This window comes from Dreissena polymorpha, chromosome 11 (genome assembly GCF_020536995.1).
Source record: "Dreissena polymorpha isolate Duluth1 chromosome 11, UMN_Dpol_1.0, whole genome shotgun sequence".
In the NCBI taxonomy this organism is placed as follows: domain Eukaryota; kingdom Metazoa; phylum Mollusca; class Bivalvia; order Myida; family Dreissenidae; genus Dreissena; species Dreissena polymorpha.
In genome coordinates, this window is record NC_068365.1 from 13,388,885 (window position 1) to 13,416,146 (window position 27,262).

The 27,262-nt window shown below is 37.2% G+C and overlaps 1 protein-coding gene across 1 annotated transcript; it reads left to right on the plus strand.

Moving 5' to 3' along the window:
• The first annotated feature begins 481 nt into the window (after window positions 1–481).
• On the plus strand, window positions 482–27,262 carry LOC127851308 (staphylococcal nuclease domain-containing protein 1-like). The gene is made up of 10 exons (XM_052385009.1): window positions 482–588; window positions 2,966–3,032; window positions 3,341–3,448; window positions 4,178–4,414; window positions 14,881–15,010; window positions 18,661–18,817; window positions 19,452–19,518; window positions 19,858–19,965; window positions 21,150–21,398; window positions 27,170–27,262. Exons 1-10 carry the CDS (start codon window positions 482–484, stop codon window positions 27,260–27,262), a joined length of 1,323 nt encoding a protein of 440 aa, XP_052240969.1.

Sequence of the window (27,262 nt, forward strand, 5' to 3'; positions counted from 1 at the left end):
AGAGCGTGGCGGAGCACAGAGGAACCGATCTTCAACTGCAAAATCATCATGGAGAAACACATGCAACACATACGTGTGCTCTTCCACAACTTCTTTGACTATAAGAAAGTATCCGACCGCATGTGGCATGATGGCCTATGGCATGTTATGAGAGCATTCAACATTGACGAAGGGCTTTTGCAAGTCATTCAAGAACTCTACGGAAATGCCAGCAGTGCAGAACTTCTCAAACAACAGCAGGTGGACTTCTTCATGACATCATTGTGCTACCGTCAGGGATGTCTGCTCTCTCCCGTCCTTGTCAACATTTTCTTTGAGAAGATATTGCAGGAGACTCCCCATGATCACCACACCTCTATCTCCATGTAGAAGACCCATCTCCAACTTGAGATTCGCTGATGACATTGACCTCATGGGAGGCACCAGCAGTGAACTTTAAGATTTCACCAACAATCTCTATGAAAGAGCAAGAGTATACGGGATGGAGGTCAGCACGGAGAAGTGGAAGATTATGGTGAACAGCACAACCAACACCAGTGCATACATCACCATGAACAACGAGAAGCTAGAAGAAATGACCGGCTTCAAGTAATTGGGCGCAATCCTGTCTAAGAATGGTATCAGTACCGCTGAGGTCCGAATAAGAATGGCCATGGCGACCGCAGCGGTGGCGAGACTGAACAGGTTATGGACAATAAGTTCCATCAGCTTCCCCACCAAGTCTGCATTCTATTCAACGGCTGCGATACCTGGACGCTTCACGCGGACAGAGAACGCAGGATACAGGCGTTTGAACATAAATGACTCCGAAGACTGCTCCGCATCTTCTATACGGAGCACAAGACCAACGAGTACGTCCGGAACATGACTGCAACACTTGTTGCTCCACAAGAGCCCCTACCGTCAAAAGACGAAAGCTGGCTTGGTTTAGACACGTCACCAGGCACGACTCTCTGTGCAAGACTGTTATCCATGGCACACTTGAGGGAAGTCGACGTCGAGGCCGTCAGAACAAAAGCTGGATGGATAATGTAAAAGAGTGGACATCCGTTCCCATGGATGAATTGCTGTCAGCAGCACACAACAGACCTGACTGGAGGAGGATTTCTGTATCGTCGTCCATCATTTCCCCCCAACGGCCAAACCGGTCAAGGGATTGATGATGATAATGATGATGATGATGATTGTTTAGTGTTAACAACGATATGGTTAGATATAATTCGTGCAGCAAATTTTGCTAAGTTTAGCAACTTGCTTATTTGGTCAATGATAAATTAAGCCTGGGCGTGCAGGATTTTATATTTCCTGTTTTCTCAATTAATCATAAAACATAAAGGTTTCCTCAAAGTTCTTTTTGTCTAAAATTACATTTATCCCACGTTTTTAAGTTGTTCAATTGGATAATGAAACCATGGGAAATGTCTAAACGAATATGGTATTGACAAAAGCTTTATTATTTCATGAAACTTATTAACAATCGAATTAAATGAATTATTATCAACAAAAATGGCAGACGTCATTTCCCGCTTACTTCTTTTTAGCTCAACAGTGCAAAGCACCGCCTTTTGTTTTTCGTGCATATTACTTTCATTAAGCGACCACTCCAAAACCGCTTTGCAGTTTTAAATGAGACTTTACAAGAATGATTCTTTGGTGATCCTCTTTTAAAGTGGTTTTAATTATTTAGGTCCACTAAATATGTAGATCACAAGAGCTAAAATTTAAAACATTAAAATATCTGAAATAACAAGGGTAAATGGTATATTATTTGATGCGTGGTTGTCTACTAGGTTTGTTCAAATCATGCCATTGGGGTCGAAAAAGGCTACACAAAGAGGGCTCACACGATTTATACATTCATGTATTGTATGTTATCTCTGAAACCGCAAGGGTCATGGGCTTTATATTTATTGTGTAACTTCGTATGGAGTCCTCTACAAATCATGGTTCAAAGTTGAACACGACCAACGCACCAGGGTTAATATAATGTAAATATAACGTCCATCCTGACTTAGCAGTCACCAGAATAAAGCGGACACCTGGCGTATGACGTCAGCCAAGATTCCCTCTGAAAAAAAATCGGTCTTTATAACACCATGGAATGAGTGTCGCCTGTCATACCCGGCAAGTATATTTCACACAAAACACAATGTTTTACCCTTGTTAATCGGTCATGAAGCAGTGGTTTAAAGCTTCGAAAAGTAAACACTCAACTTGACCTGTGCTTATGTTTATCACTTCTGACGAAATAACGTCCGTTTAGCGTCTATTTTTCGGCTAACGAATCTGATTGCGGTAACTGCCTTTGATGAACTGAATGCGGCACATTGTAAGAAAGCACTTTATTTGGTGTTGAGAAGGTTATTTTACTTGGATTATTACGTGGTTCATCTTAAAAATAAATATCTCTAAATAAATTACCGCTTATAAGTACTTTTTGAGTTTGTTCCTTTGAATGAGTATGATCGTATCAGCCGACCAACCATTCAAAAATTTGTCACCGGACAATAGAACCTACCTCCTTACAGCAGCTACTTTGACCACTTCTCTTGCCTTGTCGCTATAAACAGGTAGGACTGTTTTGATATAATGAAATAACAAGACCAAAAGTTGTAATACTTGGCATGTAATATCATATACAGAGCCCTTTCTTTATTTGATAAAATCATGACAATGGGGTCATATGGCCCTTCCTATCGGTGTGGAAGTGAACTCTTTTGTATTGATTTATTTATCATAAGAATTAAAAAAAGTAAAAGAGTAACTAATAACTAAAAGTCAATTCTTTAAAACCACTCAGGAAACAGCTTTTCTATTCGGTATGTTACATTTAGTTGTTGCCCTTTTACAAATGCTGTTCAGATCATGCCCCTGTGTTCAAAACTGGCAACGCCCGATTACAGACTTGAACGTTCTAGGGACAATTGATTACTTGTGAAAATGGACCTTTTGTGTGTTTTTGCAGGTATCGTGCAAAGATAGTGGAAATTGGACTGACGCGAGTCGGTGTATTCTGTGTTGACTACGGAGAGGTATGTTATGTTATGGTTTTCTGTTTTGATTTACATAATTATTAAGTTTACAAGTTACGGATTTATTTGGTATAATGCATGTCACAAGTCTACAGTTTGCTGTCGCTGTTGTTTTATTATTTTTTGTATGTGAATTTTAACTAATACAACATGAAATCAAAGCATGAAGTCATAATTTGTCATCGAAAACAAGTATTAACTGATCAATAAGTTGAATCTGTAAAAATATATTATTATTTTATCATTCTGAATAAAAATTATCACAATCAACTGATTTATAGCTATCAATCTGTATTGTTCTATTTCAGAGCATGCGGCAATATGCCACTCAGATTGCCCAGCTTCCCTCCAAATTCACGCTTCTTACTCCCCAGGCCAAGAAGTACCAGCTGGCATTTGTGAAGCTACCAGACGAAGTGAGTAATTAATATTCGTTTTACATTTTAACCATCAAATTGTTAAACACAACAAGCCCTTTAATATCACTCACAAAGTGGTGCAGGGTAAAAGTCACGTTTATTACAAATCTCTAGTTGTCAAATTTTCATGCAGTTAGCTCAGAACGTCTTTTGGTAAAAGTTCTCAGTCAAAGTTGACTTATGTAAACTAAAACTTTGAGTCACTATTAAAAATTGAAGAACAATCTTGTGACGCACTGGAGAAGTCATACTTATCTTGATCAGAACGAACAGTTGTTCGTAGATATTCATTTATTCTCAAAAATTCAAAGTTACAGCTTTTTTCTATTTCATTTCTTCTCTTTAAATAAAATGGAAGCTAATTATGTCTGATATATTACTTATGTATTTAATTGTTATTCTTAATAATCAGCAGAAATTGAAAATCAATTTTCTGATATTCAACAACGAATATTTACAGGAGGGTTCATGAGTTTTGTTCATTGTCAAACTTGTAACTTTTAACGTTCAACTGCATTCTTAAAGATATCCCATTATTAATTTATTTTTGACATATTATTATTTAAATATGTATTATTTCACTCAAGAACTTACAGAAGACATCCATTTAAATGCACAAAATGTCTCTGCATCAATCATTTCTTTGGAAATAAAACAAACTACTTTGATATGTGTTGCCTCATAACTTTACCATTGGCTGAAAGAAGACAATGCCCTGAATTGCAGACAGACCCATTGTTCCATGAAGCACATTTCGCCTTCGAAACAGCCATAAGGAATCGTCAGCTCCTGTTGAACGTGGAGCATTGCATCGGTGACGTAGAATCGGTGTCCCTGTCCGACCCAGATTCTAGATATGATGTCGCAAAGGGTCTGATCATCGCAAGGCATGGGCGAGAAAAGGGGTTTATCGATGTCCTCACTGAGTACTACAACGAACAGAAGGTGGCCAAATACAGCAAGGTATATTTAAGGAGCACTCAGAATGTGTAGCTAAATTAAGACAAAATATTAATGTCCCCACCTCACCCTGATAACGGCGTAAGAGCTTATACTGTTAATCGTGAAATTGTGTTTATAGAACATTGTATTTGTATAATCGGACATTCCTGGTTCGGCTCATGACTTCGCCATTATGGGATTTTAAAAATAAGTTTGCCCATCATTTCAAGATAACATGTCGCTTGCATCAACCATCTTGCTTTTTTAAAGCTCAAGGTAACAGGGGCCTCTTTAAGTTCATGCATATTCGTTACATGGTTATAATTAATTGTTTATGTTCATGTCCGGTCCAAAACTTTATTGTACATGGTTGGATTTCGAAATAAATTGGCGTAATCGATCATCATATAAAAACAATTTTTCTCATAGAAACCCATTTGTTCTTGTTTAAATGTCATGGTCATAGTGCACACTTAGTGTTTGGGCATTATAATAATATAGATAAAGTTAATGTTCCGTGCAAAATTTATGCTGCTGGCTTAAACTGGTTGAAGTCACAGTGGGCACAGTTGAACTGTGTGAATGGTTTGAATTTTTAATGTGAGCAGGACTTACGTATAACAAACATTTACTTCAATTTGAAACTTTCATAAAAGCACAACAGTATAAAGTTTATTTTGTTTCTATAAGTCAGTTTGAGAGAAGCTTCGGTTTTGTTTGAAAAGTTATCTATGTGCCATTTATTGTTCTAATCAGAAAATCTTTTTCAAAATAGAACATGTTTGTCTTTAAATACAAACATTTGCCAGTTACTTTCAATAATGTGGTTTATATTTAATAATTTCATGTTGATATCTGCCAATCTTATATAATCTTTGCAGTCTAATAATATTGACTATTTTAGACAAGACTTGGAGTAATTATTGGAGTAACGGAAGTTTTATAATATTTATTACTCGTGACTGAAGAAATAAATAGAAATGGAAACCTGTCGAGAAGGCCTATTTTTGCTAGAAGAGGAAGCTAGTTTTTGTGCACATCGCAATCCATTACCGTTTGATATTATAACAAGATGTTAACTGATAGAAGACATAAACAGTACTGATTAAATTTAATAAAACTCACCCTTTTAAACCACCAGCACACGCGGGCAACCGCATTTATAAAACGAGTATCAAATCAAACCCTAAAAAATAAAACCTCTCAAAAGAACATGATCTGAAACGAAAACAACGTTCAGTATAAATAAAGCAGGTGTTAATTTGCCACTATAACACCTTCGTTTGCTCACAAACTGCGAGAACATGTGTATGTAAAGTTAAGTTTACTTCCTACTATATTGGTTTTGGTCTTCTTATGTTCGGGGGGGTGTTCTTATATGGGCTGTATATTATGCAGTTTGGTAGAACTGGGCGTGATGACTCATACAATTTTCATTTTAATAAGATGTTAAAATGTTTTACTTATTCATGCAAACTTAAAAATATACCCGAAAACTTAGGCTACCAATATGTTATTTGTCTTAAAATCATTTCTGCATAAAGGATACCCTCATTATTTAAGTAGTCTTTTTCATGTTGCAAAACCGAAATATTTATTTTTCACTTGACCTCAAAAATTGTTATAACAAAAGGTTTTGTAAATTGGTGGACTTATAATTATATTGCAATTATGTGTTTTTGATTTTTTCAAATATATTGATTTGTATTAATGCTATCAGGAAACACCGATGTTTGGGGTACTTATAACTGAAAATTTCCTAAGTACAACCCTGTTTTCTCATCCGAATGATTAACGTGTTCAAAAATGTTTAATCTGGTCATGAACACGATCGATAATAAGTTGAGGCAACATTAAGCGACAACAAGCGGCAGGAAGGTTTGAGAATTAAGCGTTTGTTCCAAAATTTAGTGCCAGCCCTGTGACATTTCGCAGCAAGTTCGACATTAAGTGTTGGTGCGACATTTAACGTTGTTGCAAACATCTATTTATGTTATGTGTTGAATACGATAATAGGCCGCAGTACGTTTGACGGTTTTCCTTAGATTTATCTGGGATCAATCATGTGGACTGCTTTTCAAATAATTTAGAACATATTGAAACCAAAAGAAACTTCAATGCTCCATTTAAGAAATAATATGTTGCTTTAATGGTTTGTTTTAAGATCAATTTACGACCATGGTTTGGTAAATACGGAAATAGCACATACATTTCGTTACGATTTGCATTATGAAACCACTCAAGCTATCGTCCTAATAGGGTTAATTCCTAGGAATAAGAACTCTCCAATTTGTCTGTCTTTAAACCAATAGAAACTTCATCTTTCTACTACGTACATTTTCCGTGCCTGCATCAGTTACGTCATCAAATCTTCGAAACAATATTGCGTTGATATCATTCACAACATGAGCTCTCCAAAGACAGCGCACTCGACTATTGGTCCGTTTTGACAGCGGTATGTACATCTTTCACCTGATATAATAACTACAAAGGCATAATTGAAGTTGGATATCTAAAGAAGTAATGTAAATCAAACAAATTAATGCTGGAAATTTATAAATTAAAACAAGAGACATGGCAATGCAATGCCAATATTTTGATATTACAGCAAAATTCCTCAATTCAAATTAAAGTTGTTGAGTGGAAACCATTTTTTCTATTTTCAGTGCCACTTTATGTGACTACACTGGTCCCAAATACAAGCCCACCCTTGGTTTGCATATAAGCTACCTACAAACAAACTTACAACACAACTCTCCATTTAAACTAAATTTCTGAAGCAGACTCTCTATCTAATTGTATTAACAGCAGACTTCGCAAACACCGTCGCCCTGCCGACTATCAAGCATATTTGTTTTAATTTTGATGTTTCTTTACTTTGTGTAGAAAGTTTCTTTGTATAGAAAGTATGGGGGTGTATAAAACTGGCACCAGCGAGGTTGACCTCGACATAATTCCGCTTTCATTGATAAATAAAATCACACATGCTCTGTTCTAAAAATGGCTGATAAGTCACATGACAATAAAGTCCTGTGAAATGGTCATTTTTAAATTAATTCATTTTAAAATTTTGACAATGGTCGCTACGAGTTAATGTTAAAAAATATCCATCTACCCAATTAATTGCTTATGTTGTTGAGTGAATAATGCCTTTAACGATAACAATAAACGCTTGAAAGTGGATAAATCTTATTTATTCAGACAAAGAACCTAAGGTTTCATCTTAGTAGATCTAAACATGTTTATTGGGAAAATAAGATTGCATAATGATACCTAATGTTAAATTAAGCCGAGATCATTGTTAGTGTATTTCTTGAAAGCAATACTTTTACCTCGTAATAAACAGAGGTTTGAGTTTTAAGGGTAAAATATCTGTTTCAATATAAAATACCATAATGAAAACAATCCTCTGTGGCATTATGTATGCTATGAAACAAGTTGTTTAGAAGTCGGGTAAGAAGTATTACTTTATTTATTTTCTGCCTTTTTGGGGTACATTCCGTTGCAAAGTGTCATTACGTTTTGCATTTTAGGCCAGGAAAGGGTTGTTTACATAGAAATAAAGCGAGTATCAGTCTGCGTCAGATACTTTGCTGTGTGGCATGTGGCAATATAGAGGTTTTCTGTGTTTGAACTCTACTCATTCGGATCAATAGATGAATATAAAAACAACTACAAAACAGTAATATTGTTATTTTATGGCTATTTGCCTGGTTGACGTGATGGAAGTAAATTTTCTAGAACACGTGTGCAGTAGTAAACAGTATGTAAGTTTGGGGGAAAATCCATGCATCCAATTAATGATAACAGAAGTGCAATAACCATCAAAGCCACTGTCAGTTCGGATATGATTCTGTCAAGGCAGTCGATAACAGTAGTTTGATGGCTCGTTACTTCATTCAGTCTTTCATGCACGAAAGACGACGGTTCACGTTATTGTTCAAGTTCTTTCCAACTATGCACTAAAAGAACAAAATCAAATTACAACAAACCGTGTTTGTCATTCAAATTTTGATTTGTGGACCCTTGTTCTACATGTCGTAGCCAAACGACCTTGTTTAACAAAAACACCATGAATTTAATATAATTATTGGCAATCTTGTTTGCTTGTACTTAAAGCATATTTACAAAGCAATTTATTAACAACATATGATCAGTGATCATTGCAATTCCTAGAAAGTGGTGTTATTCAAAGTAGACAGGTGGACAAAGTCATCCTGGTCAACGCATGGTCAAGGATTGGGAAGGTATTACAATAAAATTAAGGTACTTGAAATATGCACATGCACGAAGAAAGGAAACAGAAAAAAGTATGACATGCATACAATGTTTTTGATTTGTACTTCACCCTTCTTATGGCCACTAGAGCAAACGTTGTATAAAACAGCTTTAAAAGGGGTCAGTATGATTCTCAACTAGCAATTATTCGTTGCAGTACATAATGTTTTAAATACTCAGTTGTCAAAATTAATTCCAATAAAAAAGTTTCAACGAGGGAATTGAATATATGGATGTAGTATCTATAAATTCTTCGCCAATATTCACATACTGTCTACATTCCCAATACTTGATTCAGATAAAGCGACTGCGTCAATGTTGCGACTAAATAGATGTTTATTTAAGTCGCTATAATTTTTTCTTGTTCTTTGCGCAGCATTTAAGTGTGTCTGTCATCGTATGTAAACAAAGGATTTGGAATTTAACGATTTATGACTAATCTATTACCGATCTATGTCAAATAGCCTTTCGAATAAGTGGATCAATTCAGTATTTTTTTTAAATAAGTAGAATATTTGAAAGAATTCGATGTTGGGGCTTTGATCATTTGGAGATTGTTAAATTTCCTATCGTGTAATGGCAAGATTGTCAAACTGTTTTAAGGATAAGTTATTTTAAGTATTTGAGTGCATTTTCGGAAACAAAAATATGTTTGCGTCTTCTTTGACGGATAGATTCCTATCCCATTTATTATAAAGATCGTTTAAGGAGACTTATCAGGTGGACCCAGATGTTATACGCGCGGCTGCAGTTTCAATTTCTTTCTAAAACATAGTTTTTCGTATTGTGTTCGTTTTTGTTTCTATGTTCACAAAGATATCTCATTTGTGTTTCGTATAAATGAAATGTCTTAGCTCCAGAGTTGTATTTTCAAAAAATCTTTTAATCGGCGCAGTTTGCGAACATGCATTCATGCTTTTATCTTTATGATGTGTTTCAATGACAACTACAAAAATTCATTTACACAAAAAATACTTCTAAGCTTGTGTGTATGGTATTTTACAGCTGATTATCCCAAAATGAACAACATGGGGTCACCGTGATTTATGTTTAGATATATATTTTTAAATACCATACTTTTTTTACAAATCACCACTTTGTAAGAAAAGGCTGTGATTTTACAAAATAAATGAACATATTTTTACTTCACAGGAGGATGTCATTGATTACATAATATGCATCAAGGTAGGAATATCTTTTCATTATTCTTGTTAATCTCTAAGGTGGACAATCCGGCTCTCTGCGAATGGTAACTGTTCGATACAGATTTCCCATCTGCTGTAGGGCTTCCCTTGCATCGTAGTCTCTGCTCAAATCTGGCGCGTGAAGCCGTCGTGTAGTGGACAGGGCTGCAGCAAATGTTCCATTGTCGTGCTGTCAGTCTGACAGGGGCACTGGTCTGACTGGCCAATCCTGAACTTGATTAACCTTGAGAGGTTGGTGTTTGTTCATGGCTAGTTGCATTGGCACTCGCCACCTTAGCCTGGCTCCTCGTAGCGGGACCTCCGGTCACTAGGATTGGATCCCGCCGTGGCATGAGTACTATCACGTTAAGATCCACTGCTAACCATTATTAGAGTGGAAAGCGAAGCACATAAGATGTTTAAAAAAAATTGGGGGGGATGGGGGGTAGGGGGGATGGGGGGTGAGAGGGGGTAAAAATGTGGGGTGTGGTTATTTATTAGATGTTTAAAAAAATGGGGGGGTGGGGGAATGGGGGCTGGGAGGGGCTCAGGGGAGAGTGAGAGGGGGATATAATGTGGGGTGTGGTCTTTTATTGCGTGAAGCCGTCGTGTAGTGGACAGGGCTGCAGCAAATGTTCCATTGTCGTGCTGTCAGTCTGACAGGGGCACTGGTCTGACTGGCCAATCCTGAACTTGATTAACCTTGAGAGGTTGGTGTTTGTTCATGGCTAGTTGCATTGGCACTCGCCACCTTAGCCTGGCTCCTCGTAGCGGGACCTCCGGTCACTAGGATTGGATCCCGCCGTGGCATGAGTACTATAACGTTAAGATCCACTGCTAACCATTATTAGAGTGGAAAGCGAAGCACAGTGCATTTGTGGTTTATTTTCCGACTTTTTATCGTTGTAGGAGACTTTCAAGTCATGTCCTAAGAGCGTCTGTCGCCCTTGATTTTTTCTGTCTGATTGATCCTTCTCGTACCTCTTAGCCTCGAGGAGAGGTCGCTGATATTTGTCTGTCCTCATTTCCGCATTATGTCTTACTTGAAGACCTGTCAGGAGTTAATACTCCCGCTGTCGTAGCTGGCCGGGTCATATAGGCACTCAAACCACAACACCATGTTAAGGAATCAGGACAGTAACATGTTCTTTTTTCTCAAGATCAGAATATATACTTACTTAAACACTTTTTACGCATAATATCTTGTCGTTTTGTCAGGGTGATAAAAGGATTAACATTTTACGACTTTATACTGGGATTCTCTACCAAGATGTAAGGGCTTGCCTCCTTTGCGATCGTACTATTTATCTCTTAGGTACTCTTTCCGGGTCACTCATCTCGATATAATAGTACACTAGAAAGTACATATTTGTATTGTTACAATAAACAAGGGCTGTTTGTAAAACATGCATGCCCCCCATATGGGCTGTCAGTTGTAGTGGCAGCCATTTTGTGAATACGTTTTTGTCACTGTGACCTTGACCTTTGACCTAATGTAACTTATCATCCGGAAACCATTGTACTATTTCGAGTCACTGTGACCTTTACCTTTGACCTAGTGACCTGAAAATCAAAAGGGGTCATCTGCCAGTCATGATCACGGGGGGAGTGAGAGGGGGGTATAATGTGGGGTGTGGTAATTTATAAGATGTTTAAAAAAAATGCGGGGGTGCGGGGTGGGGGGTAGGGGGAGTGAGAGGGGGTAAAATGTGGTGTGTGGTAATTTATTAGATGTTTAAAAAAAATGTGGGGGTGGGGGTGAGAGGGGGGGTATAATGTGGGGTGTGGAAATTTATAATATGTTTAAAACAATGGGGGGGGTGGGGGGTAGGGGGGTGGGGGGTTGAGAGGGGGTAAAAATGTGGGGTGTGGTAATTTATTAGATGTTTAAAAAAAATTGGGGGTCGGGGTGGAGGGTGCGGGGGGGTAGGGGCGTGGGGGTTGAGAGGGGGTATAATGTGGGGTGTGGTAATTTATAAGATGTTTAAAAAAAATTGGGGGGATGGGGGGTAGGGGGGATGGGGGGTGAGAGGGGGTAAAAATGGGGTGGGGGAATGGGGGCTGGGAGGGGCTCAGGGGAGAGTGAGAGGGGGATATAATGTGGGGTGTGGTCTTTTATTAGATGTTTAAAAAAAATTGGGGGGTGGGGGGTAGGGGGGGTGGGGGCTGGGGGTAGGGGAGTAGGGTTGGGGGGTAGGGGGGGTGGGGGGGTAGGGGGGGTGAGAGAGGGGTATAATGTAATGTGGGGTGTGGTAATTTATAAGATGTTTAAAAAAACAAAAAAAAATTGGGGGTTGGGGGGCGGGGGGTGGGGGGGTAGGGGGGATAGGGGGTGAGAGGGAGTAATAATCTGGGTGGGGTAATTTATAAGTTGTTTAAACAAAAAATTGGGGGGTGGGGGTTGGGGGGGTAGGGGGGAGTAAGAGGGGGGTATAATGTGGGGTGTGGTAATTTATTAGATGTTTAAAAAAAAATTGGGGGGGGGTGGGGGGTGGGGAGGGAGGGGGGGTGGGGGGTGGGGGGGGGGTAGGGGGGGTGAGAGGGGGGTATAATGTGGGGTGTGGTAATTTATAAGATGTTTAAAAAAAAAATTGGGGGGGGGATGGGGGTAGGGGGGTGGGGGATGAGAGGGGGTAATAATGTGGGGTGTGGTTATTTATTTGATGTTAAAAAAAAAATTGGGGGGTGGGGGGAATGGGGGGTGGGGGGCTCAGGGGGGAGTGAGAGTGGGGTATAATGTGGGATGTGGGGGTGGGGGGGGGTAGGGGGTGGGGGGTTGGTGGGGTAGTGGGGGTGGGGGGGTAGGGGGGTGAGAGAGGGGTATAATGTAATGTGGGGTGTGGTAATTTATAAGATGTTTAAAAAAACAAATTTTTTTTTTGGGGGGTGGGGGGTTGGGGAGTGGGGGGTAGGGGTGATGGGGGTGAGAGGGGGTAATAATGTGGGTGGGGTAATTTATTAGATGTTTAAAAAAAATTGGGGGCTGGGGGGTGGGGGGGTAGGGGGGAGTAAGAGGGGGGTTATAATGTGGGGTGTGGTAATTTATTAGATGTTTAAAAAAAATGAGGGGGATGGGGGTGGGGAGGGAGGGGGGTGGGGTGTTGTAGGGGGGTGAGAGGGGGGTTATAATGTGGGATGTGGTCATTTATTAGATGTTTAAAAAAATTGGGGGGTGGTGGGGGGGTAGGGTAGGGGGTGGGGGGGTAGGGGGGTGGGGGGTTGGTGGGGTAGTGGGGGTTGGGGGGTAGGGGGGTGAGAGAGGGGTATAATGTAATGTGGGGTGTGGTAATTTATAAGATGTTTAAAAAAACAAATTTTATTTTGGCGGGGTGGGGGATGGGGTGGTGGGGGGGGGGTAGGGGTGATGGGGGGTGAGAGGGGGTAATAATGTGGGTGGGGTAATTTATTAGATGTTTAAAAAAATGGGGTGTGGGGGGTGGGGGGTAGGGGGGAGTAGGAGGGGGGTATAATGTGGGGTGTGTAATTTATAAGATGTTTAAAAAAAAATGGGGGGGAATGGGGGGGTAGGGGGGAGGGGGGTGAAAGGGGGTAATAATGTGGGGTGGGGTTATTTATTAAATAGATTATTATTATAAATTATTTATTAGATGTTAAAAAAAAATTGGGGGGTGGGGGGAAAAGGGGTGGGGGCTCAGGGGGGAGTGAGAGGGGGGTATAATGTGGGGTGTGGTCTTTTATTTGATGTTTAAAAAAAAAATGGGGGGTAGGGGGGTGGGGGGTGGGGGTGTGGGGTTGGGGGGTAGGGGGGTGGGGGGTAGGGGGGTGGGGGGTAGGGGGTGAGAGAGGGGTATAATGTAATGTGGGGTGTGGTTATTTATAAGATGTTAAAAAAAACAATAATTTTTTTTTGGGGGGGTGGGGGGAGTTGGGTGGTAGGGTGGATGGGGGGTGAGAGGGGGTAATAATGTGGGTTGGGTTATTTTTTAGATGTTTAAAAAATGGGGGGTTGGGGGGTGGGGGGTGTGGGGTAGGGGGTTGGGGGTGAGATGGGGATTTAATGTGGGGTGTGGTAATTTATTACATGATGTTTAAAAAAAAATGGGGGGTGATATCCTCTATTCATTAAACATGAAATTTTGACTTATTGCATTTGTTTCCCCTTTAAATAAGAAAGATATAATAGTGTATTACCTCCCCTGTCCTGCTTATATTTATATTAATCAACACAATTAAACATTAACACAATATTTAATATACAAAATATACAAGAAAAATCATATTCTGATAATATTTTTACTGATCCACTTTATTTTACTCAAAGGATGCTGTTTCATTGGACTGATAATTATAGATTTAGGATTACAGACCAGTTGCTTCAGTTATATTGTTCAGAGTTCGCCCTGTTGGCCGCGTATGCATTCTTGAGTTATCATCCAAAACCATTTTACTATTTCGGGTCACCGTGACCTTGACCTTTGACCTAGTGATCTCAAAATCAATAGGGGTCATCTGCGAGTCATGATCAATGTACCTATGAAGTTTCATGATCCTAGGCCCAAGCGTTCTTGAGTTATCATCTGACAACCACCTGGTGAACGGACCGACAGACCGACAGACCGACATGAGCAAATCAATATACCCCCTCTTCTTCGAAGGGGGGCATAAATATAAAATGTTATTGTACAAATAATTATACAATATATTTGGTACTACTTAATCCTAAACCCGTATAGTAGATCTAGTAATCCAATATATCATATGAATAAACAAAAAAATAGAAAATGAATAGTAAGTGAGTGTTATGTATAATTTTCCTTATGATTGTTTATTAACTTATCTTTTAAAGATAAGTGATATATGTGAACTCATGTTATCAAACAATTCTAACAAGCAAAAAAATATATAACAAACAAAAAAACTAACCTGAAATAGTCCAAGATCACACCACGACAAATTATTATTATTATTCCTGTAATTATTATTATTATTAGTAGTAGTAGTAGTAGTAGTAGTAGTAGTAGTAGTAGAAGTTATATTTCTATTATTATTACTATTATTATTCAGATCTGGGCTGAAGAGTCAAAGGAAGTGAAGGAGGCATATGAGTCTGATAATAATCAGGTCACGTACCACAAGGTCGTTATCACTAAAGTCGATACTGACCTCAAGTTCATTGCGCAGACTGTCGAGAATGGTAAATAACTTTATGGGCATATACATACAAGGACTGAAATGACTATAAGAATGCTTACATATAGAAAATACTTGGTAAGTGTCATTGTGTCCTTGAATTTATCCGTGGAGTTGAAGAAAGGTCTACAAGGCGAGGCTTGTCGTAAAAATATAATATAACACTAATAACATACTCTATTTATCCAAATTTTGTTTGGCTAAAACAATCGAAGCAGTAGTCTTGACTTGTTAAAAAACAACAGAGAAATCATTTAATTAATTGAGTCTAATATTTCATAGTCATAGTCAAACTTTTAATCTTTCCGTTCATGCTACTCGAAATAGTCCTTAAGAATTCCAAGCAAAACCAGTGTAAACAGACAAAAATCGCTATATGCCTCGATTAAAATTTATTCAGCAATTAAAATGTTACACATTCAAAAAAGTGTGTGTTTTTTAACTTGAATTCTTGTTTCACGAATGCAAAATACCAAAAACAAAAATGGTTGTTATTTTTATCTTAAAATATGTTTACCCCGAAGTCAAGCATGATGCAGCATTAATCACCGCCGATATTGTTAATTTTAGTCTGTAAACAACTCTTTTTTGTACACAATATTGACTAACTGGCATAACAAAGTCAAACGTCTACTTGTTTTTGTTCTTATCACCAACGTTTTGTTATAACCATATTTATTTTCGTAACGTTTTGTTTGCTTTCAATGTCAGGTCATTATATGGAAAAAACACCCAACCCCCAAAAAATTGCTACAAAAGTTATTTTAACTGATCCTGGTAGGATAGAATGTCCTTTAAAACATATCAAACGTTTACCAAAATCAGACCACCGGAAAGTTGTTTTCAAGATGGCGTCCAACATGGCCGTCAAAACCTATTAATGATGATAACGTTGTGACTATCCACTCAAATTTCATTATTTTGGTTACTGTACCTAGAATTTGGGGAGGGGGGGGGGCAAAGAACACATTAAGATAATAAAAAAATATGGTAGTCTATTACGTAACGGCAGAAGTCCAACATGGCGTCACGGACGAATTTTCTGATTCCGCGAAGACAGACCTCAGAGCTGAACACTAGAAATAAGACTACAATTTGTATATTGGAGTACCGGTTGGCAAGTCATGCTTGTCATGAGGTTGTATTTGCAAACCCTATTGTGAGTTTCACCAAAGGAACAAAATGCTCATGTAAATAGCTGGACTTTTTGTCTCGTGACGAAACAAGGCAGGCATGATTGCTCTAATCAGTACAGCTCTGACTAAAAGGGGATGTTTTGTCGTTGTGTCGCCAGGGGATGCAGACGTTAATAGTGTAAAAGCAACTGTGGAACGTTCGCGTCATTGCACCACATCGTTCATCGGCGAGGATACAGATTTGCTGACCTCCGATAATATTGCATTACTCCGAAAGAGACAATAAGACCATCTTATTCCGCTTTAATGTAAACAAACAGTCACAAGAACACAAAGTGTATGATATTAACCGTTTGAAAGAACTTTTATGAAACGAAGTGTGCATTTAATTCCACTTTGTTCATGCTTACACCGTTTGTGATTCAACTTCAAGTATTTTCGGCATCAGAAAAAAGTCAGTCTTTCGAACATTGATAAAACCTGTTCCTATCATGACGTCATATTCTAGTTCATTATTCATTCCAAACAAGTGTCAATAGGAAATATCAAATATTTGCAAATACTTGATGATGGATCTCCTTGATGACAAGTCAAATTATTTCTTCGGATCAATGCGCCATAATATTTTCACAAGAAATTGGCTACTACCAAAACATTCGTCACTCCTTAGCGACTTCCCCAAACATCACATGCAACAGTATAGCAAAGCCAACGCATATACTATACAATCAGGGTGGGAATGGGGATGGAAAATAATATGGAATCCACTAAGTATGGGTGAAATTTCAAACAGGTCAAAGACCAATTAATTCCATTCATGACCCAAAACAATGTTGCACCTGAAGAACTATTGACAATCATCTATTGTAACTATTCTGTATGATTTACATCCTCTCGATGTAGCTGCAGACGCTATAGACCCTACAATGTTTTTTGTGGCCTTTGCCAAAGTGAAAACTTTGATAATGCAAACAATTCACAAGAGGTCGGTACTGAAGACGGTGGGGATCACACCGACAATTTAACGCTCTTAGACAAATGTAATGGAACACAATAATTGTGTATAGTGGACAGCCGAATGTCATAAATTGGTTTTCATGATTATTTAACTCCTTAGTGATATAAACAATCTATCAAAGTGTTCCTTTCTCCAAAACTGACATTTGACATAAAAATCATAACCTTTTATTCAAACGTGATGGACTTGTGGCCTTTATTGTGGCGGTGGCTATTTTGAGACGCCATGTTGGATTTGTGTGTAAAATAATAAACCTACACTATGCCTGGTGACCTGAACGTTTTAAGACCCCCGAAACTTACGTATAGATACCAAAATCATTAGATTTTAGTGGATAGTTACATAGTTATGATCATTTATAGATTTAGGTGGCCATCTTTGTGGCCATCTTGAAAAAAAAATCCAGAGGTCCGTTTTCGGTAAACTTTTGAGATGTTATAAATTACCTTCAACCCCACCAGGATCAGTCAAAATACCATTTGTATCAATTGATTCGGGGTTCAAAGTGTATATTTACCTGAAAATCATAATGAGTATAAATTCTGCACATGACATAAAGGATACATTTAATTATCGCCATATTTTTCATTTTCAAGTAGTTGTTGTAAGCAGGCAATTTTTTGTGGATGGACATTCTTTGATCAACTAAAAAAGAACGACTTATTTATCAAATGAATAACCCTTTAACGTTTGAATTGAACATCAATTTCCTCTGAAAAAGTAAAAGAAAAATTAAGTGACGCTGTTCTCAATTGGTAAATTGTTCAACAAAACATCGCGTTATACGAGTACGTTCAACATTTTGACGAAATCGTAAATTCAGTCTCACCTAATATTCCAACACTGTTATTTACATTGTATTACAATAATGCAGCATAAGCACGCACAATCGTTATAATTAATGCGACTGCGTTTCTAAATTCCAAGACACTCTTTCCCTCGACCTGAATGATGCGATCAAGTGATTTCGTCAGCAGGCAAGCTCGGAAAGATTGTCGATTTGTTTTGCACTTTGTTAAAATAATTTAAAGAAACGCGGTATTAGATTGATATCTAATGGCTTTTATTATTAAACGGTACATTTGTTTTTAATGTTAATATTCAATCAATGTATATCCAAATGTATAAACAAATGAACGAGGAGTGACAGGCCAGGAAAAGTAGTCCGCTATATATATGAAGTAGACATGTAAACCAAGGTAGACATGTAAAATCAAAAGTTAACATTCACCTCGAAATTCCTTCTATAAAATCATGTAGCTGTATGATAAATATGAGTTAGGTTCAAATATGTTTAACTCGAGGATAAAAATCCTTTAGTAATGTAATTTTGCTATTGTTGTAAAAACATATTGTTTAAAATTGTTTTTTATGTGAAGCTTGAACCAAAATGTTCTTAAGCTTATAAAATGCAAAGCTCAGATTTGCTAACTGATTTTCGATCTCATTTACGAAGTACAAGGATAACATGGAATGTACGGAATTGTGTTATTCTTTCAGGTTCTCTTCTAAAAAAGCTGATGGAGCATCTACGAATCGAAATGATGACCAACCCTCCGCTGCCCGGGGCCTACACACCGAAGACGGGGGACATGTGTGCCGCGCCGTTCTCAGAGTTTAATATGTCCTTTTCAGGGCCGATACAGTACAATCAGTGGTAAGTCAATTACACTGTTCAAGCATCCGAGTATGATTTGTTATTTTGTTATCGTCTTCCGCAGACTCAACCTTCTTTCAAAGCCAAACTTACAATACACCATTAAATAACAATAATGTAATGACCATCTTGGTTATTTAAGGATGGTTTATCAACCAAAGGTATGTAGTGAACAATTCTGTAGCCATATTGTATCCATGAGCTTATTTTGTGTATGGCATAACTAGCCTTTGTCATCATTATTTTGTATATCCAAATTTACCATCAAGCTGGTAAAGATCGTCCTACCTTTTATTGGATTAAGCAATCGTATGCCATTATTTACCGCTAAATCTATAAATGGCAATACTGGTCAATAGCATCCATTAAATATAGTTATTGATACCTTAAATGTTTGATTATATCTTTCTGTTTCTTCTTATATACTTTCAAGATACGTGTTTTAAATGTAAATGTTTCAATATTCCTGTATTTGGATTTTTTTAAATCTAATTTTATAAAAAGTGAAACAAGATAAAGCATGGCAGTTGTCTTCCAATTAATTATTTCATGACTTACACCATCTCATCCAATTGTTTCTTTATCAAATTAAAGACCTCGCTTTTATTTCCTCAAAATCTTTGTATTCTTGCAGGTGTCGTGCAAAGATTAAGGAAATTAAGGGATCATTTGTCGAGTTACTTTTTGTTGACTATGGAGTGGTAAGACATACTTGGTTCCTAATTAAACACCGTTTAGTGCTAGTGTTTTTAGAATATAGTGATATTCTTTACATAAAGCCTGTGACCATTTGTCTTTTTTGTTGTTTTCAAAAGCACAATTTCACAGTATGCGAATGTAAAATACTTTAAATTGAAAAATTAAGCATGAATCCATGAAATGTTATTGACAACACATTTTGACTGAGAAATTATGGAAATAGTAGTCCCTTGATATTCCTTAAGATCAAATATTTCAAAATCCAAATGTCTAAAAAAATGTGTTATAAATTAAGCACACCTGGCATAACCAGGTCACTACACTTGATTGTTCTATTTTAGTCTGGCGAGATACCCGCCAACGAGATTGCTCGGCTGGACTCTAAATTCACGCAATTGAGTCCTCAGGCGCAGAAGTACAAGCTAGCATTTGTACGGCCACCAGATGACGTAAGTAATTTACATTCAACCATTTATAATTTGTTGTCAACGATTACCTTATGACATAACACGTCAAGTTTATTTACGCCCGCAGAAAGGTATATAGGAGATACTATTTCGGTTGCTGGATTGTTGTATGGTCCTTTTTTGCATATTATGTTTTGTGGAGAGAATGTTTAACGTATTTCTTGAGCGAATATATTGAAACATAAAGCATTTCCTCCCACATAAGTGTAGATATGCAAGATACTTTTCTCTCCCTGTTGATCAACACATTCCCGACAAAGACGTACCCCGTTAAAAGGCAGGTCTGTAAGAAAAGTTTTTAGTTGTCCAATCTTAAAGAAACTTGCCATGATCTGAATTTATGAAATTGTACAATGTTGTTTTTATTAAGTGTCAATAGGGTTTTGGATCTCTATTGTGTTGTGAGCATCGTTACAAGAACCAATATAAGCATGTGTTTTTTAAAAGTGTATACATTATAGTGACTCGGGCACTAGAAACTTGATTCCTACTGTAAAAGTAACTTTATATTTTTATTTTTATTCAATGCATTTTATTTTAACATATTCAGAACGTTAATCAAATAAGATACCTTACACATTAAGAATGTTAATGGAAATAAATTACAAAAAGTCAGAGAAAAATAAAACTCCAAGTAGGTATTGAATGCCTTACCTTGGAGCCCGTATATGAAAAGACATTGATATCGATTAAACTTAGTGCGCTAACATACATGGGAATTCAACCCTGTTTAATATATGGGTATATACATTACTTACAATAATGCCGTCAAAATGTAAACATTAATATGACTTGCAAACAGACCCCATATTGTAAAATGATTTTATCTCAGAATACATAGAATATGTCCGTATTATAAATAACAAGTTGTATTCGTTATTATATGACATTATTTTTTTTTTCAAATGAAGATTTTGAAAGAATTTGCCCCTTTGTGACCCTTTTAAATGATATTTTGCCTTTCACAAGCCTTGTCTATTAGTTTATGTTTGAATATATTTAGATATTCATTTCATGTCCCAATAACTTAAAGAATGCATCATTTTAAACGGTAAAAAGTCTCTTTTGCATCAGACCTTTCCTTAAGAAATACTTTCATATTTGTTTCTGTATTTGTAATTGCCCCATGTAGCTGGAAGAAGACATTACACTACATTGCATTTCAGGATTCCGCAAAGTTTGACGCGGATAGGGCGTTCAAAAACAGCATACTGCACCATCAATTCTTGTTGAATGTGGAAAATTGTATCGGTGACGTAGAAATGGTATCCCTCTGCGACCTAGATTCCAAAAATAACGTCGCCAAGAGTTTGATTACCGCCGGTCTTGTGTTGTGCGAACCGGGGCGAGAGCAGTGTTTTGTCAGTGTCCTCTCAGAGTACCATAAGGCACAGGAAGTGGAAAAAAAGATCAGGGTTTGTTAATTTGCAGTAAAAATTGGTAACAAAATATTATAAATTCAATAATTGTATGAAATTAATTTTAAAATGCCATAAATTACGACAACATCATGAGCGGACACGAAATGTCCCATACGCACACACACTTATGCTCGCACACACATAAGGGCAGGGAGAACACCATGTGTCATTCCGCCTAATCATGGCAGGGGTCAAAGTACTTTCACTGATTCATATTCAGTAAAAATTATTTATGCAAGGATATTTAACTTTAGGGCTGTCGCAATACGCCATCAGCATACCACGTTATATCGCAAAACAGTATAAGTGAATCGCGATATGTTTCACAAAAATATTTAATGAATGTATATCAACGAGAAACATAAGAATAATAAGTTTCTTCCTTAAATAAACCCGTTTACTTTTGTTAAGTAATTGTTTAGAGATCAAAAGACAAGTAAGATATAATAGCATGATAATCAAGGGTCATCTGAACATTTTTGCAGGCATTCGGATGACATTTTATAAACAGGAGAGGTCTTAGTCTCAGTCCTCAAATAAAGGGTGCTAAGAAAATAGCATCAACTCACTGAGTTTTCTCTGCATGAAAAAAAACCTTTTGTAAAAGTAGTCAATATAAAGGAATTTGTTTGCAGATTTTCATTTAATTATTTTTTCGGGGGGGGGGGGGGTGGGGGGGGGTAATGGCGAACTGTATGTAATGGCCTTGTTTAGAGTGGAATGATGGCAATCAATGTGAGGTTTAAATTGCGAGGTTCTTGTCCCGTTTGTTTTTACGTTTATTAAATTGAATAGCAATTGTTCGAGCCTATTTACCTTTTGTTCGATATTATGCATTTACTTCTTTAACTATGTCAGTCATTTTGTTCAACGATATTATAGTGAAGTGTGCAAATTGAACTCTTAAAAGTAAGGTTAAAGTCTGGATCCCTGTGCGTCTCTTAAAATTTAAACCCATACCATTCCTCTTCTAATAAGTTAAAACTACTCTTATTCAGCCCTCAACGCTTTCATGATTCGGAATCAATAATAAGCACAATACTTAACATTGAAATAGACCAATTCGCTGTAAGACGTACTTAGTTAAATGCGGTGAAAGACGACTGTAAAAGATACTGTAATATAAAGGCATATATGGCTCTGTACTTAACACTTGCAATGTTAACTTCGGTTAATACATACAATTAGAATATGTACGAACATTCATCCTCTGTGTTCATAAAAGAATAACATCCAAAAAAGCAGTGCGCCAACACTGTATGCCGATTGGATTCTTTAATCGGCAAATATCGTGATATATCTTTTAACCAGTTATTTGAGACAGCCCTTCTCACCTCGGAACATGATTTATTTTGTAATGGCAAGACATTTGATATGGATTCCACATTTGGCTCATGATGTAAATTAGAACAAGGCAGGTCGTGGACTGCGTCTTTTGCTGGCATTTCTCACGTGAACCCACATGGGCTTCCTTACTTGATCCCCAATGGGCTTGGTATACTCATATTAACTCAAGTATTTGGTTCCACGTTGTATTTTCGACCAGTTATAGTCCATATAGGGCCCTCATGGGCGTTCCTTGGTGAGCTTTCTAGTTGGACCAAGATTATATAACTGTGACCCATTTTGTGTATGTAATGGTAAGACATTTAATATGAATAGCACCTTGGGCCAGTAAAGCATATAAGCCCAGGTAAAACCCATGTTGTACCCACATGGATTCGTTTACTGGGGCCTATTCTGGCTTTGTTACGGCGAACCTACATGGGCTTCCTTGCTTGATTCCTTATTGGCATCATATACTTACATTATTATACATGAAGCAAACAGTGGTTTGTTTAAACAATATTAAGGTACTGTTCACAGCGGAAAGGGTATAAATAACAGTTAAAATTAGCAATAGTTACATACATGTGTTATAAGTAATAAAATGGATTGATTATGAGTATGGAAATGAATAATAAATGAATAGAAAATATAATGTACAAATATAATTAAGCCATCCTTTTTTGTTATTTCGGCTGAAAATGATGTTTCGGAATAAAAAATTCAATGAAGAAAATCGTTCATGTATTTCCTTTATTTCCAATTATCAAGTAATAACATAATATATAGTCGGAGAAAAGTTTCACAAACCCATTTGTAATAGTCTGATTTTTGAAAACCGGATTGACCCAGTTAAGTAAAAGCACTTTTAACAACATAGCTGACAGAATTCGCCATAATGGATATTGTTTCGTAATAAACGCTAGTGCAAAATTCACTACTTTTGTCACTCCGATAAATGGCCAACATTTGTGTTTCTGAAATTTTAAACACATTTATCGTCAATTTTGGCCGAAAAGTGTTTTTTTTTTAATAAAAAACCGTGATTATAATGGATTATTTGGAAATGGCAAGAGTAACATATTATATATCCACTAATTGGTACGGTATGATTTTTATCTTCAGCAATGTATGTACAAGAGAATCTTTTTTTTTGGTGTTTTGAATACGAACTATTGTGTATTCTGAATTTGTTAGCAAGCTAGTATGTGTAAACAAAGAATGTGTATTATATGATTTGTTGTAAAGATTCACAGTCAAATTATCTAAATCTGTTAACAAATCCTTTGCAAATATACATGATTTGAATTCCGAAGAAGATATAAATAATACTTTTTAGATTTAACTGTATTTGTATTCCTCCCTCCTATGGCCTACCTCCACATATGATTTTTTAAACCAAGTAATAAATAATAAATGACCTTATTATGATCATTCAAACAATTTTGAACCTTATACCGCTCAAGGTTTGGGCAAAATGTGACAAACTTGTGATTAGCGTTTTCAACAATAATGTATTATTTTTTAAAACCAACAACATGTTTTTAAGTACTGATCGTTTAGGAATTAATTGTTTTTGCGATGACCTTGTATTGAAGCTATATGTAGGCGTTTGACCCACATATGATCAAAATTTTACCATGGTCAAAATGAATCTTGCTTAAAACCTAAAGGGTTTGGAGACGAAGGGCAGAATGTGCAAGTCAATCTTGTCGGCTCAAGGTAAATGCCACAGTTAAATATCAAATATTTGAGCACCGTTTTTCATGTATACTCCCTTTTACTTATGTCCTTTGAATGTATTTCTCAAATGTGTCTTCCAAGTTCAGGTAATGCAGGCAATTATTCGGAAGGCATCAGTAAATTGTTTGATTGTTCATGTGTGTGTCTGCTTCATGCCTACTACAAGATTGGAAATTTTCTATTGAAAGCTGGCTGGATGTTCAGGTCACCTAGTATAAATAGGCTTTCAATACCGTATCTTAAACGACTGCATTGAATTTGCGTTCCGATAACGGTCAATGTTATAGCGAATAAGGAGCGGTTAAGAACAAATAGGATCGAATGTAAAGGGTATGCGCAATCGCGAGCAATTGTGCCTCATGTGGGGTACCGCATCGAATCACTTGCAACAAAACGCAGCGCGGAATAACAAATCGCAGCTACACATGCGAAATTGCACAGTGACCTTTCCCACACGCGAATCGATATTAGAAGAATGACTGCAGAACAAGATAAAAATGTGAGGTGAAACCTAATGAAAAAAACAAATAAGTGAGTTGTGCTCCATCTGCTTTGTGTTAAGACAATACTGAAACCCCTAGGACCTCAGGCAAAAGGAAGGCTGCCCAGAATATCAAAGGAAATAGTACTGCATATACGACTGTCCCGAATGATAGCTAAGATGTTGCTATAAGTGACGGCTTGAAAGGTACCGGACTTGGTGCGATGGGCAGAGAAAATCCCAGGTAAAGAAACACCTTCATTTACTAAAAGCCTCAAATGTCTGTGATTCTAACACACATCACAAAAGGTCCATGTTATGCTTCTAAACAGAGCTCAATTCTATAACTCGTTGTTTAGCTCGTATACTTATGGCTGGTACCCAGAAAACACATGCGGACAAGCAATATTTTCCCATCCACCCAATATAGATGGAGTGAAATATTTTTCTAATGAATAACAAAAATAAGATATAGATATATCTAACTATAGAAACATGTGATATCAAGAGAAAGTCAACAAATAGTATCTTTGGGATAAACAATATTTGGAAAAGAGGATTGGATATAGATGTCTGAAAAAGTGTTTCAAAGGAATACATTACGTTTAGCCTTATTCAACGAAGCCACATCAGGACAGCCCTAATTTCCTTATTGAACAAGTGCTCATCCTCTACAGTTCGAGGTTTGGGAGAGTCTAGACTAGAATGCCATAATCAGACCTAGATGAGACAGCTGCCTACCAATCCAGAGATGGTGATGTGGACATACCAAACACGTCAGGTGGTTATGACAATGTTACCCATAGTTCTTCTCAGGCAACAAGGAACTGGATAAAACGAGAAATATGACGACAATGCGCTAAGAGCACAGAGATCAGAGACAATCTTGCTGTTTTCACACATCTACAACAGGTGGTGATAAATGAGCTTCTCAAAATCAAGTCAAAGAGTTTTGTCAATACAGCCAACAACTTTACCCTATTATGTGATCGCAATCTTAAAGGTCAACCCGATACGTTTTCAACTCAACCACCACAACGGGCTCTAACTTCGATGACTAAAACATGACAGCGTTCATACTTTCTTCTCATGTTACATCTAAATAGACAATATAAGCACCCTTGCCATCCCCAAAAGAATAAAAACAATTCAAGCAATCACCGTCGCAGTGGAACATGCAGCCTCAACATTTATCTCGAGTTGTCTGAGGTTCACAAAATCCAGGTTGCTAACATAAGCAACAAAACCAGGCAAAAATAGATACATCCAAAATGCCTCTTCCAACGTAACCTGCGCCTCGTCCACCAGCATAATAAAATGGACTTGAAGTTTCCCTGCACTTGTACAGTCCTCTTACCCGACATTTGAATTTCTCTGTGATATCGGGCAAGGTTAGACTCTCCTAACATCTTATCGAACCCATCAAATCGTGGTCTCCGCCCAACTCCATAATTATCCTCTCACCCAGAGTCCTACATTCAAGAATGATCAAAGCTTGTTTTTAGGATGATATTTTACGAGGAACTACATCCATATACTGTATAGGATAAATAACTTGTACAAACCAGATTTTTATTGACATGTGTTGTTTAAATACAAAACTATTCACAATGAAACTTAAGCTCAATCAGCTGGAGATAAATCTTAAAGTACCTTGTGGTCCTTAATTTATGGCAAAAAAACAATTAACAAACAGCATGACACACAAAATACGCAACCAATATGATATTAAAATATAAACGCACAAACAAAATACGAACGACTTTAAAACTCACGTGATTAATTAAAAATAATTGTCAAAGCTTGCATGTGTCAAGTGTCAGAAGTCTGCTTATACAAGCCTGTTAAACTTAGACATATCTTTATTAAGTTTATAATGGTTTTATCAGTTTGATTCTGATCGTCAGAAGTCGGCTGTTCCAATCAGCTTAAAAATTAACATATTTTAAAATTAATCTATTGTTCAGACAAAATGTTTTATTTGATGTGGCAGTCTTTTTAAATTGTAACAAATAACATTAGTTTTATCTGTACAAATATTCGTTAAATTAACACATTACATGGCTTTTGTGTAATAAATCGAGAAATATAACGACGGGAACAGTTTTCTGTTTAATCCATTTTAGTATTCTGCGACCTCGAGTCTAAATCAGTGTGTGTATATTGAACAATAGAGTTCTCCGCAATCTATATGTCAATCATACTGTTTTGCCAGTGCACGGATAGTGCAAAGGAATCGCGCCACGGTATCCACCAGTTTGTTTTGTCCCACCTCCATGCAACAGAAGAAACGTTGTCATTGGTGTGA

Excerpts from the sequence above, each read along its gene's own strand:
- LOC127851308 (XM_052385009.1), top strand. The coding sequence starts at position 482 with ATGGAGGTCAGCACGGAGAAGTGGAAGATTATGGTGAACAGCACAACC. Across the intron at positions 589-2,965 it reads GAAGAAATGACCGGCTTCAA|GTATCGTGCAAAGATAGTGG; the intron begins GTAATTGGGCGC and ends GTGTTTTTGCAG. Across the intron at positions 3,033-3,340 it reads TCTGTGTTGACTACGGAGAG|AGCATGCGGCAATATGCCAC; the intron begins GTATGTTATGTT and ends GTTCTATTTCAG.